This window comes from Orcinus orca, chromosome 3, assembly GCF_937001465.1.
Source record: "Orcinus orca chromosome 3, mOrcOrc1.1, whole genome shotgun sequence".
In the NCBI taxonomy this organism is placed as follows: domain Eukaryota; kingdom Metazoa; phylum Chordata; class Mammalia; order Artiodactyla; family Delphinidae; genus Orcinus; species Orcinus orca.
Window position 1 is genome coordinate 10,124,790 of NC_064561.1, and position 14,339 is coordinate 10,139,128.

Below are 14,339 nucleotides of genomic sequence, written 5' to 3' on the forward strand. Positions count from 1 at the left end.
CACAACTAGAGAAAGCCTGCACGCAGCAACAAAGACCCAATGCAGCCAAAAATAAATAAATTAAAAAGATACATCCATCCCTATGCTCACAGCAGCACTATTCACAATAGCCAAGAGATGGAATCAGCTTAAACGTCCATCGACAGGTGAATGGATAAAGAAGATGTGGTTAATATATACAATGGACTACTACTTGGCCATAAAAAAGAATGAAATAATGCCATTTGCACAACATGGATGAACCTAGAGATTATCACACTAAGTGAAGTTAAGTCAGGGAGAGAAAGACAAATACCAAATGCTATCACTTACATGTGGAATCTAAAATATGACACAAATGAACTTATCTATGGAACAGAAACAGACTCACACACATAGAGAATAGACTTGTGGTTGCCAAGGGGGAGAGGAAATGGTGGAGGGATGAACTGGGAGTTTGGAATTAGCAGATGCAAAGTATTATACATTGAACAGATAAACAACAAGGTCTTACTTTATAGCACAGGGTACTGTATTCAACATCCTATTATAAACTGTAATAAACTGAAAAAAATATAAATAATAAATATATATGTATATATAACTGAATCACTTTGCTGTACAACAGAATTTAATACAACATTGTAAATCAACTGTAGTTCAATAAAATTAATGTTTAAAGAAAAGAGTATAGTCCTTCAGAAGGGTTCACTGGCATAGCAGTCCTATCTTTCTCTCTTGCTAGCTTTTTATTGTCTCACAATTTGCCTAAATTTATAGGCCTTGGTTATGTCACAAAAGAGATTATAAAAATATTACCTAGTTGTGCTTGCTTCGGCAGCACATATACTAAAATATTACCTAGCATACTAAGAAATGAATCTATGTATTTTATAACCTGTCTCTAATAGTGATAAAAGATAAAATTAAAAATCATAAAAATGACCAACAGCCCCCTCTTCTAACATAATTGAATAAAGTTTCTTAGCAATTAAGTTTAGCTCCACGAGAATGTTCTTGCTTTCAAGAAAATGATTTATGATCACCAATGATAAAATAAAGTTAACCGCCTAAAAGCATTCAATACTTCTTGCTACCTTGAACAGCAATCAAATCCTCTAACACAAGTAAAATTCCTATAAGAAGTCCTTTTGAACACCGTTACTGTTACACACCATAGTCTTATAGGATTTGTAATCAGTCTCTTTTGTAATTTTTATTGTATAGTTAGTTTACAATATTGTGTTAATTTCTGCTGTACAGCAAAGTGATTCAGTTGTATATGTACAGATTCTTTTTTTTAAAAATTTATTTTTGGCTGTGTTGGGTCTTCCTTGCTGCATGCAGGCTTTCTCTAGTTGCGGCAAGCAGGGCTACTCTTCATTGTGGTGTGCGGGCTTCTCTTGTTGCTGAGCAGGGCTCTAGGTGCGTGGGCTCAGTAGTTGTGGCTCATGGGCTCTAGGGCGCAGGCTCAGTAGTTGTGGTGCACAGGCTTAGGTGCTCCACGGGATGTTGGATCTTCCCAGGTCAGGGCTCGAACCCATGTCCCCTGAATTGGCAGGCAGATTCTTAACCACTGCCCCACCAGGGAAGCCTGCCTGTAATAATTCTTAATTGAATTCGTTTTGCCCCCGTATTTGACTAGAGATATGATCTTGTGATCACTGGCAAGACAGCACCGAAAAAAACCCAAGATTAAACTTTTGCAGATGAGTAGAAATTAGATCCAGGACAAAACTGTAACTAAAAATAAGAAATGGCCTGAGGATAAAGTAGCTGACCTTCTATTCACAGGATAAAAATTCACAGACTCATATTGTATAATGATCAAATGAAGAAAACTGCAAGTTTTTCTGAATATTTATAAAATGGGTACTTCAATATATTCTTTGAGGAAATGAAAAACAACATGTGTTAGCTAACGAAAGCATCAAAGAATTGGTAAAATATTTGAAACGACTACAAAAACTGTTTTACAAAAAAATTCAGTTTTAATTATATAAAATAAAATAAAAAACACATTGAGGGGTTATATTCAGCTACAATTAACAGGAAAAACCCACCATCTTCCTGACGGAAGGTGCTTATTCTCACATGTAAACAATGGGTCAAGGAAGCCACTGTACAACGCAGCAGAGAAACAAACTCCCATGTCATTCTTTTTGGTGGCACCATTGTAAATGCTATGGTGAGTCAGGAACACATACTCACTAGCACTATTAACAGCACAAAGTGTTTCCTACACAAATTAGACATTATGAAGATATAATCCAGAGAAGAGTGGAATCAGAGAATATTCCCAACCATAAAACACTGGAATACTTAGACAGTGGACACAAGAGCCCTTACAGAAAAAATTCAAACTCTGATGCATCTCTGATGTAGAAGGTATGAAGACAGCAGGGGAAACTATATATCCATAAAAATGGAAATCAAACATTTGTTGGTGGTGTTAACGACACTCTTGACTATAAGGACAGAGTCTGGAAAATAAGGTGGAAGATGGTGTCATTGAAGCTCCTATGAATCTGCCTCTCTACCAGTGTGGGGATTCCAGTATCTGAAGAGTATCTTCTTTGTACCTGCTTTTAAATCACACACAGGTGAGCTATTGGTGAATGCTGATATGGAACGAAAAAGGGGATGGATTATGGAAAGTCTAGATCTTAATATTACTCACAGGCAAGATATCTCCAACTCCATAGATTTTTTTGTATTATCACAAGTCTCATAGTTTATTCACCAAATACCAGTCAGAAGGAAATACAAAGCATAACTTACATGAAACTATATTTTTTGACATCTTTCCCATACATAAAATTTATTCCAAGTGTTTAGTATAATGGAAAATGAAAAAAGGTTCCTATACTCACCACCACCAAAAAGTATCTTTCTCAGTGAAAAGGGTACTATATATAATAGATTATGAATATCCAGGAACTGCCACACAAAGCTACTAGGCATAACCCAACAAATACCAAACTGCCATTTTGCAATGGCTCATTAACTGAGAATGAATAGAACATTATAAAAATTTAAGACTAACTGCATATTAGAAATGCACTTGTGGACTTCCCTGGCAATCCAGTGGTTAAGACTCTGTGCTCCCACTGCAGGGGGTGCAGGTTTGATCACTGGCAAAGGGACTAAGATCCCACATGACGCATGGCACAGCCAAAAAAAGGAAAAAAAAGAAATACACTTAAGTTCACCCATGGATCCAACAGGGTTAAAATGGAAAGAAAAATAATCATTATCTGATTAAAGGAAAAATCACTACCTTTAAATCTTATGTACTATTGTTGAAAGACGATGTACACAATTACCTCACATTAATATTCATTTCTAAAATTAGGAGAAATCCACTGTTCAAGGATACACTTGAAGAAAGATCCTTACTAAACAACATATTTATAAAACTTAAAAAAAAACTCTTTCATATTGAAGGTTTTCTGGAACATTAGGCATGGAGTACTTTCCATTAAGTTATCTCATGTTATTTACATTTATACTTCTTCTTCATGGAAATTCTCATACATGATGTTGGCCAACTGAAGTTGTTACCCAGGCTGTTTACAAATGCAGTTTTATCTAGGGAATCCTTTCATCCTTTTAAACTACTGAGATCAGAGAAGCCTTTCCCATTCTCCACACTTTATATGTTTTCTATGCAGTGTGCAGTCTCATGTGTCTTCAAATGATTGAGAGATAAATGAAGGCCTTCCCACATTCCTGACATTGATAGGTTTTTTATCCAGTGTGAATTCTTTCATGCAGTTGAACATAAGTGGAACGGAAGGTTTTCCCACATATTTTACATTCATAGGGTTTTTCTCCAGTATGGGTTCTTTCATGAACTTTGAAACCTTTTTTTGAACTAAAACATTTACCACATTGTTTACATTGATAAGGTTTCTCTCCAGTGTGACTCCTTTCATGGGTTCGAAGAGAACTGTGGTATCTGTAGGCTTTCTCACAGTGTTTACATTGATACGGTTTCTCTCCTGTGTGAATTCTTTCATGTGTTTGAAGGCTTTCATTACAACTAAAGGCTTTTCCACATTGTTTACATACATAGGGTTTCTCTCCAGTGTGAGTTCTTCTGTGTACTCGTAAGGAACAGTAGTAACTAAAGGCTTTGCCACATTGTTTACATTGATATGGTTTCTCTCCACTGTGAATCCTTTCATGTATTTTAAGAGAACTGGGATTAATGAATACTCTCTCACATTTTTTACATTTATAAGGTCCATCTCTAGTGTGTGTTATCATATGTTTTCGAAAGGTTTTTTGCCATGTGAAGGCTTTCCCACATTCTTTACACTTATAGGGCTTTTCTCCAGTGTGGATTCTTTCATGATTTCGAAGAGAACTGGCAGTACTCAGTACTTTAGAACATGTTTTACATACATACAGTGTCTCTCCTGTGTGATTTCTTTTGTGTATTTGGAAGGAACTGAAATAATTAAAGGCTTTGCCACACTGCTTACATTCATAGGGTTTCTCTCCTCTGTGAATTCTTTCATGTATTTGAATAGTTTCAGGACTTTTAAAGGCTTTTCCACATTGTTTACATTGATAGGGTTTCTCTCCGTTGTGACTCCTTTCATGCATTCGAAGACAACTGGGATAAATGAATGCCTTCTCACATTTCTTACATTTATAAAATCCATCTCCAGTGTGTGTTACCATGTGTTGTCGAAAGCTTGTTTCCCACGTGAAGGCCTTCCCACATTCCTTACATTCATATGGTTTTTTCCCAGTGTGATTACTTTCATGTATTTGGAAACGTTTTTGAGCACTGAATCTTTTACCACATTGCTTGCATTCATAGGGTTTCTCTCCACTGTGAATTCTTTTATGTGTTCGGAAGGATTTCTGATATGGAAATGCTTTTCCACATTGCTTACATTCATAGGGTTTCTCTCCAGTGTGACTCCTTTCATGCATTCGAAGAGAACCAGGATAAATGAATGCTTTCCGACATTCTTTACATTTATATGGCTTTACACCATATTTTTGATACTCTCGTGTTTTGTGTTCAATGTGACATCTCATGTGTCTATTAAGGGATGAATGATCCATGAAGACTGTTCCACATGCACTGCATTCACATGGTTGTAATCCAGGAGTTTTCTTGTTCAGATTGATATTTGGAATAAGGTTGAAATTTTCTCCACATAAACTAATGTCTTTACTTTTACAGAATCTCTCTACCATAAAAGTTCTGTAATAAATGAGAATATTATTAATGACTTCTTCATTAATCATTTTACATTTATTATATTTATTATGAATTATAGGAACTGGTTTTCTATCATGTGTGAACTGTTAGAAATTGAATACACTGAATGTTCTCAATGGGACTTCACACCTTCTATTAAAAAGTGATATTCAAGTATAGGTTTCATTGTTAATGACTGCAAGTGAACTATTTTGCAAACACTAAATATTTATATCCCATTTAAGAAAATATTTTTGGGAAACATTTTCTAAGAATAACTCAATATGGGGCTTCCCTGGTGGTGCAGTGGTTAAGAATCCACCTCCCAATGCAGGGGACACAGGTTCAAGCGCTAGCCTGGTAAGATCCCACACGCCGTGCAGCAACTAAGCCCAGGTCCCACAACTACTGAAGCCCGTGAGCCTAGAGCCCGTGCTCTGCAACAAGAGAAGCCACCACAGTGAGAAGCCCGCACAGCGCAACCAAGAGCAGCCCCTATTCGCTGCAACTAGAGAAAGCCTGCACATAGCAATGAAGACCCAACACAGCCAAAAATAAATTAAAACAAACAAACCAACCTCAATTTGAAGGCAGGGTTATTATGTTGCTTCTTTTAAATTTTTCATAATATTACTGCAATTCTCACGAGACAGTGCTTTGTATTTTAAGTGTGACTCACCTTAATTTTCTCCCCTGGTTTTTGTATTGATCTTCAATGTCATGATATTCCCGTTTTGCTCCTGAAATGCAGACCCAGAAAAATGATCCCAAAGTACTATAAATTATAGAAAAATTATTAGATTCTAGGTCCAGGATGAGCTCTGACCATTTCTAGTTTCTTTACCAATGTCTTCCCTTTCCACGTTCCACATCTTGGAACAATATTGACAGGTAAGAAATACTTCTTATCTAATTGACAAAGTTAGAGAATTTCTTCATTCTTACCGACTGCAGCCAGATTCCTTAAGGTTTCCTGCATCACATCTCTGTAGAGTTTCCTCTGTGAAGGACCCAATAAAGCCCACTCCTCCAGTGTGAAGTCCACAGCCACATCCTCTATGGTCACTGAGTCCTAAAATACCGAAAATATGTGTACACCGAGACGCATGAGATTGACAGAACTAGACATCCACACTTCATTTATAGGAAGTTTACGTACGATTCTGTTATTTACAAAGTTATTCTATGACTTGATCATGAGAAACTTACTCTCCACACTTCCTCAATAATTTAGCAGCATCATGAAAAAATGAAAATTATTTACACATTATCACTTATATCACAATGGCAGAGCCCAGAGAATGCAGGGAAATGACAGAAATACTGTACAAATAAAACAAATATCATTTTAAGAACATCAATTTCTTGTGAAAAAAATTCTTTCATCTTCTTCCTATGATGCTCCATTTACAGCATTTCATAAGGAAGAGGATCAAGACTCATGAGGCTTCAATGAATAGAAACACTGTCAAGAACTGGAAGCTTTTTCCTAGTCCCATCATCTAACATCAGAGTCCAGGTGCCTGGAGAAATCGAACTTTTAACAAATCCCAGCTGGCCACATTCTCTCAAAGTCCTCCAGGCCTTTAAAGAAATCAGACGCAGACGCCTGAATATATTCTTCTGGGGAACCATTGCCTTCTACTTGTGTAACAATTATCAAAGACTCTATATTTCCTTTCTCTCTATATATAATTTGATGCAGCTAGAAAATTTGAAACTTAGAGCTCACTCATGAGGAAGAAGCAATATTATATTAGACCACAAAATCCCTATACTCATGTGCCTCAGGGCTGCTTCCAGCCAAATTTTAGAACACACAGTGCAATTACATGCCAGAAAAACTCTTCTCATCACACCCTAACAGTATACCCTGGGCCTGTCCTTAAGGAACAGTTTAAGAGCTACAGTTTGCAAGGGGGTTCACTGAGGTCCATAATAGTGTGATGGTGAATTTTCCCATGATTAGAAAATATGTATAGGTTTCATCAGTGGTTTTCTCCAACACAACATAAAGTCTCCATTCTGCAATTTCAGCTACAAGTGTTGGGCATGCAGCCACACTGGCTACTGCCAGGTGAAAATCTAGTTCTGGGATTTATGAATTTAGAAGCTGTGATTCTTAATCTCACAAGAAGAGAATTTAAAAGCTTGAAATAAACAAGTCCTCCCAGAGACATAAGAGCACTGACTTCAAAGGGCAAACCAATGTCCTAAAACTGGAAAAAAGAAAAGATGTTTTTAAAATATGACCCAAATATTCAGTTCTTAACGCCTATACCCAAAAGAATCTGTTTCACCAGAGTCTAACAAAAAGACCAAAAAGAACTAAAAGATACAACACAATATTTATGAAGCCTGGCATAACCTTCTTTAACACAAAACTTAAGATACACATAATGAAATTAACTAAAGGAAAAGAAAGAAAGAAATAGAACATGTAAGTAACAACTAAGAGTTTTCTAAAATTAATGATAGACAATACCTATAGGTTCATGAAGCTCAGTGAACAGAAAACATGAAAACACAGAAATGGAGATCAAAGTATATCATATTCAAACTAGGGAAAAAACGAAGAGAATACACTGTAAGAAGCTAGAGAGAAAAACGTAAAATGCAAAAGTAATAAACTCTTGGAAAATATCACAGAACAAAATCTAGGTCACCTTGGGTTTGGTAACAAATTATCAAATATAACAACAATCACAAGATTTATAAAAGGAAAAAAAAGTATAATTTCACTTCATTAAAATGAAAAATGCCTCTTTCAAGAGAAAGTGTAAAGAGAGTGAAAATCACAGAATAGGAGAAAATCCTTATAAAATGCATACATGATAAATGACTGGTATTCAAAATATCTAAAGTATTATTGTCAAAGTAAGAAGACAAACCACCAATGAAAAACTGGCCGAATATCTAACAGCTTCCCAAAGAAGACATACAGAAGGGAAACAGGAAATATGAAAATGTGCTCAACATCAAATGTCAATGGGAAATTGCAAGTGAAACAATGAGATATCACTACACACTTATTTAATGGCTAAAATGCAAAACACTCAAAACAACAAATATTGGTGAAAAGGTGAAGAAAATCCTCATTCATTACTGGGGGAAATGGAATTTGGTAGCCCTACAGTGGAAAACAGGAGCTTCCTTTCAAAACACTACATACTGAGTAAGATCCAGCAATCACGCTCCTTGCTATCTGTCCAAATGACTTCAACTCTTATAGCTCTTAGGTTCACATGAAACCCATACACGAACACCTGTAGGGGCTTTATTCATAACTGGCATAAGTCAGAGGTAAGCAAGATATCTTTCAAGAGTCAAATAAATAATGAGTGGTATAGCCATACGATGAAATACTGTTCACTGATGAAAAGAAATGAGGTAGAGCTATGAAAACACATGGAGGAAGCATAAAAGTATATTGCTAAGTGAAAGAACCCAATCTGACAAAGCTATATACAACATGATTCCAAGTATATGACATTCTGGAAAAGACAAAAGCATGAGACAGGAAAATGATCTTTGGTTCTGGAGGATTTCGGGATTAGAAGAAGAGATGAATCAATCTCTGAAGCAGAGAGGAAGTTTAGGAAAGTAAAATTACACTATATGTGCAGAAATGATTAATACATGTTATACATTTGCAAAATCCATACATTATGCAACACAAAAAGTCAACGCTAATGTCACCTGCCCACTTTAATGCATCAGTATTGGTTCAGTAATTGTAACAAATGGACCAGTCATACAAGATTTAAAGAATAATGACTACTGTGTGGATGCCGAGGCGTTATTTGGGAACTCTGTAATTTCTGATCAGCTTCCTAGTAAACCTAAAAAAAGCTGAAGTCTATTTTAAAAAAAGAGCACTGACTCATTACAACTCATCCTGATGACTGCTTGATGTTTGGTTAGGTGTGGCGACAGTTGGTTTTGGTCCTTCATCAAGGCTTTCTCAACTAAGGGATGAAGGGGAGCAACTCTCCACTGAGCTCCATCATGTTCCAGGGTGTACTGTCATCTTTAGTCTATTCACTCCCCAGAGCTGTGTATTCAGTGAATCCCAGGCAGCTACCCAGGGAACCAAGGTGTTGGAGAGGGTGGCTCCAACAGCACCACAGCATCTTTCAAAGGACTGAAGAAAGAAATGTCATCTCTCCAAGGGAGCATAAGCCCAACGGCCAAGGTTTGGCTCCATCGTATCACAAGTAGGTGTCAGTGGCCGAGCTGAGCTCCTGGGGTGCTGTTTCCAGTACCAAAGCCATAATAGGCACCTGAGTGGAGTCCTCTGTTTGTAAGAGATCCCAGTATGGGGGGATAATTGCAGCTTTAATGGCATATTAATGTGAGACCTAGGACAGTGCCTTGCATCAGAAGCCTATGGCCAACTTAAGGCCCTCCTCAGAGAGCCTCCCATCACTGCTCGCAGGGCTAGAGGCCTCCTCATGACACTGATTGCCTTATAGAGCTTAAGAAACCCGAGTTCAAGTTGGGTTTGAACAAATCCCTTTGCTGTGCCAAGCTGAGATGGTGAGTGTTGTCGACTGTAACTGAGAGGCTAAGGATCTTTGTTGCAACAGATGCAGGGGCAACAGCCTCAGAGTTACTTAAAAGTTTTGGTGAGCCTTCTGGAATCTCACCACTTACAGGCTGCCTTTCCCTGTCTCTTCTCTTTCGCTGAAATAACGGCTCTTTTGAAAGTAGTGACCGTTTTTTGGGCTCACCTCATTCACAGGGTATAATCATCCTCCTACTCCCCCAGTCCTACCCTCAGCACTAATGTCTGGGCAAACCCAGCCTCAGTCACACCTTCACTCTAAACACAGATAGGTTCCCTCTCAGACATCAACCCAGGACCACAGGAAGGAGGGCCCCATTCTCATATTCCTGCTCCCAAAGTACAAAAAACTGACAGAAACTTTCAACTCAGTATCCTCCCTGTATACAGCCCAGGCTTGGTGGGGTCAGCAGTGCAACACAGGGCAGCACAGGGCACAGGAAAATCTCCCCAGCAAACAGCAGCTCACAGAGCAGGAGCCTCCACACTTTCTTATCAGCCTGTCCAAGTAAGAGGCACGAGGGGAAAGGCAGGGGGTGAGGCTTAACTTTCAGTAGTGAAACAACAAATATGTGGGTCCCAAATAATCATTACTAGAATAAAAACTTTAAGAAAAACAGGCATTTGCACTGGATTGTTTTATATAAAAAAACACTAAAAAGATGATGAAGGCTTAATCAAAACTGGTTATCTGAGGGTGGCTGGCATTAAGAGCAGAGAAGTGGGGCAACATGTGGGCAGGGAGTCTTAATTTCTTCCCTTAGGAATTTAATTTTAACCATTCTATATAGAAAACCACTGAAAGATTTGATCCTTTAAACAGTAATGGATATAAAAGTGTAAACCACAAAAAAATGAAAACTCCCTTTCTAACTAAAGGCACACAGGATATTATAGGTTTTCTCTCCATTACAGTAAACGTTGGAGATATTTTCAGAAATAAGTGGCATATTACACTGTATTTTAGGTTTGCAATTAAGCCTTAAATGGACTAGGAATTTGAAAGATTGACATAAACTTTGAGGTGTTTTCCTCGTATCAATTGAAATAGAATTTGTTTCTTCTTTTCTCCCACATCCATTAAAATAGAAATTCATTTGCTTTAGGAATACTAGAGGACTTTTAATTGTTAAAGTTCTCTAGGGACAGGCACTTACAAACACTGACCTAAAAATGGAAAAGCACCTGAGAACTTAAATGCACCCATTCCACGTCTTGAGGTTCTCTTGTCTAAATGAAACAAAAATTCTACTTGACCTCACAATTTTCTTGCCTTAGATGGTATTTGTTAATCAACATAGATTTTAAAAGCCCACGTGTTAATGGAAAATAGAATCAAAGGGCTGTAATCTTGAATGGATAAAGGAATCCAAGAAAAGAAACACAAATATTGGAATCAAAACATACAAGCAGGCTGTGTCCGTACAATTCGGAAGCCCATATTCAGAAAGTTGAACATCTTTACAGACTTGAGAGTCTAGATAAGCCCGGTTGAGATAAAACTCCTGTAAACGGTCAGTCCCTCAATGAGGGCAGGGACACCTGGGCAGCCACAGGAATAAACTCTGGGAGCTCCACAAACCCTCCCCAGTCCTGTAAGCAGGGAAGCTCTCCCTACCCCAGGCTTCCATTATCACAAGTCAGGAAACTCTAAGCCTGATTCAGGTTAAGGTTCTGATCCAAATGGACTCCCATATTCATAAACCCTTTGTCCACGAGACAGAACACCTCATCCTCACAGACTTCTCAATGGGCACAAATTACACTCTGAGTGCACCTATTATCATGGAGGGACCACTCAAATATAACATTTAAAATGCCTAGGCTAGGACTTTCCTGGTGGCGCAGTGGTTGAGAGTCCGCCAGCCGATGCAGGGGACACGGGTTCATGCCCCGGTCCGGGAAGATGCCACATGCCGCAGAGCGGCTGGGCCCGTGAGCCATGGCCACTGAGCCTGCGCGTCCGGAGCCTGTGCTCCGCAACGAGAGAGGCCACAGCGGTGACAGGCCCGAGTACCGCAAAAAAAAAAAAAAAAAAAAAAAAAATGCCTAGGCTAAAGGAAATCACAAATACCACCCTGAAAGGGCAACATCCCTATACCCTTGTGAACTTGCACCCCCCAGATTTCAGGGCTCTGCAGCTTCTCACAGTATAAGGACTACCATTGGTGGGTGTGAGCAGGTAGGATTGGGCAGGAGGAGGATGTCCAGGAAGATCCACTTCCCTGTGCAGGCTCAAAGGGGGCCTTAGTTTGAAGATACTGACTTCAGGCTCTGCTCCCCACTACAGGCGCTCTCAACCACTACTGATATTTTATGTAAGATACCCAGAAAGGCAAATATATAGAATCAGAAAATAGATTAGTGATTTCCTAGGCCTCGGGATGAGAAGGGAGAGTTACTGCTAATGAACATGAGGTTCATTTTGGGAGTGATGGAAATGTCTTAAAATTAGTGTGGTGACAGTAGAACAAGTCTTTAAATACGGTAAGCACCAGTGATCATTTAAATACAGAAACCCTGTTTGGACAATTCAGCAAAATCACTCAAACCCAGTGTGTATGTGGAAATGAGAGAAGAAAATTCTCAGCCACTTTTATTAATTCACCCAGAAAACCCCAAGTGATCTATTACTTTCAGGAAAAATATGTCAGTCATTTATTATTTCCAAGGCAAGTTTAATTAGTACGTAAGTAATCACACTTGAATACTTTTTGTCTCCAAGTCTAAATCCTGACATTTCATTTGAAATCAACCAACAGTAAAGGAGACTCCAAAAGAACTCACCTTACTCAGGGAATTAAAAAAGTGAAACAAAAATTCTTAACAACTGGAATGTAATACTGAAAATTTTTTACCCCCTGAAATTCAACTCTCTTACCTCTTTGGAAATATTTTACATGGTCTTTCAAGCTCTGTTAATTAAATACATTTTACACTATTGAAAAGAAAAACTTAAATAAGTGAATAAATCTTTTGAAGGGGACTAACCCAGGGACGGGCAGTGGTCACAGCACAGATCGTCCAGAAAAGTTTCATAAAAAACCTCGACAAAAGGACTTCCCATAGGATGTCTCTTCCCAGAAAAAAAACGGGGAGGAGAAAGAATTTCATACACCTACTTCAAAGTAGTTGTTCTTGGCTTCCCGCTCCTGTAAAACATACACAGACCGCCCCCCTTCCCAATGCAATCCACGACTCTGCGCAAATAGTAAAAACAATTAAAGTATTGGGTTTGTATGAAATGGACCACGGAAGATGAACAGTTGACAGACGATGTGAATCGGAGAGGGGAAACTGACGTTGTGAAGACGGGGAATAACATGGAAATGTAATGATTTACTACAAGCCCTACAAAGAGCTACTCTGCTCGGGGGCCTTTGATTTGAGACTTTGCTTCCCAAACATTTGCAAAACTCAGAGGAAAACGGGTGCCCCCTGGGCAGCTAGGAGGGGCTGGGACCCGTCAGGGAACAGATAATCCCAGGACCGAATCCTGTAGAACGAGTCACGATTGTCACCTGAAGACGGCGCCCGAGTTCACAGCACAATCCGGGAGAGAAGAGGGGCTGCGGGCGCAGAGCCGCGCAGAGAGACGCCGGGGCGGAAGTTCCTGCACGAAGTGACAGAACAGGACGCCTGGGGTCCCGGCTGCCGGGCCAATCCCCACGCTGCGAGCCGGAGGGGACAGAGGTACGAGCGGCGCCGCAGGCCCCGCGTATCCGTAGACTCCGGCGTGGAGCGCTAGGAGGCCGTGTCAAAAAGATGGCCGGCTTCGGCCGATTTCGACCAGTCCCTCCGCGGCGGCCGCAGCCTGGGGCACCACACTCACCATTTCGAGCTTTCCTGAGTCTGAGTCCTTCCTAACGACTCCAAAGACCCGTGCAGATACGTGACATGGAGGGCTCTCCAGGGGTAGTGAACCGCACACAGCCAGCGGCTCTAGGCGCAATTGGAGAAAGAAATGACGTCCACGCCAGTGCAGAGCATCGCCCCACCCACCTGCCTCAGCAGCCTCCCGGTTGGACAGATTTCCAATACCCCGCCCCCTCGTGCCTGAGTGACAACCTGCGGGAGGAAGCCTGACTCAGTTGAATCACTTAGCGCCGCTGGGATTGAATCTGTCCTCGCCTGGCACTTAAAGTTTGTAACAGAACTTTTCCCTGGCCTGGGATTCCCTGGCATGGAACCGTGCTTCTTGTTAAGAAAGGCAGACACTTAGATGTGAACTCACCGTTTGTAATAAAGAGGCTGGCTCCAGTTTCATCTTTGCGCCTTGACAGCGCTGAGCCTTCCACCCATCCCTCCCCATCCCCACTCATTAGGTACTTAAGCTGAAGAATCCCAGAGCACTTGGCTTTGGTAGGAGGTCTGAATCACTCAGTCCTAGCTGGGTGCCAGGACAAATCTCAGTCAAACCACAAGCTGTGAGGTGTGTGCATTAACTTCTCAGCTGTACATTTTACACTAGAAGGAAATTTATTTTAGATTAGTGTTCCCTGTGTGCCTATAAAACTTTGAAATGTCAACGGCTATAATATATATAAGGCAATTGTATTCCCATTTTCA

General features: G+C 39.8%; 1 protein-coding gene across 1 annotated transcript; it reads right to left on the minus strand.

The window, feature by feature from the left end:
• Positions 1-1,948: 1,948 nt before the first annotated feature.
• Positions 1,949-13,866, minus strand: LOC101277937 (zinc finger protein 709-like). The gene is made up of 4 exons (XM_033401336.2): positions 13,603-13,866; positions 6,149-6,275; positions 5,883-5,943; positions 1,949-5,206 (listed from the first exon to the last, which is right to left on the minus strand). The coding sequence occupies exons 1-4, from the start codon at positions 13,603-13,605 to the stop codon at positions 3,730-3,732; spliced, it is 1,668 nt and encodes a 555-aa protein (XP_033257227.1). The 5' UTR covers positions 13,606-13,866; the 3' UTR covers positions 1,949-3,729.
• Positions 13,867-14,339: the final 473 nt, after the last annotated feature.

Excerpts from the sequence above, each read along its gene's own strand:
- LOC101277937 (XM_033401336.2), bottom strand. Across the intron at positions 5,944-6,148 it reads AAGGAATCTGGCTGCAGTCG|GAGCAAAACGGGAATATCAT; the intron begins GTAAGAATGAAG and ends TCTGCATTTCAG. Across the intron at positions 5,207-5,882 it reads AACCAGGGGAGAAAATTAAG|AACTTTTATGGTAGAGAGAT; the intron begins GTGAGTCACACT and ends CATTTATTACAG.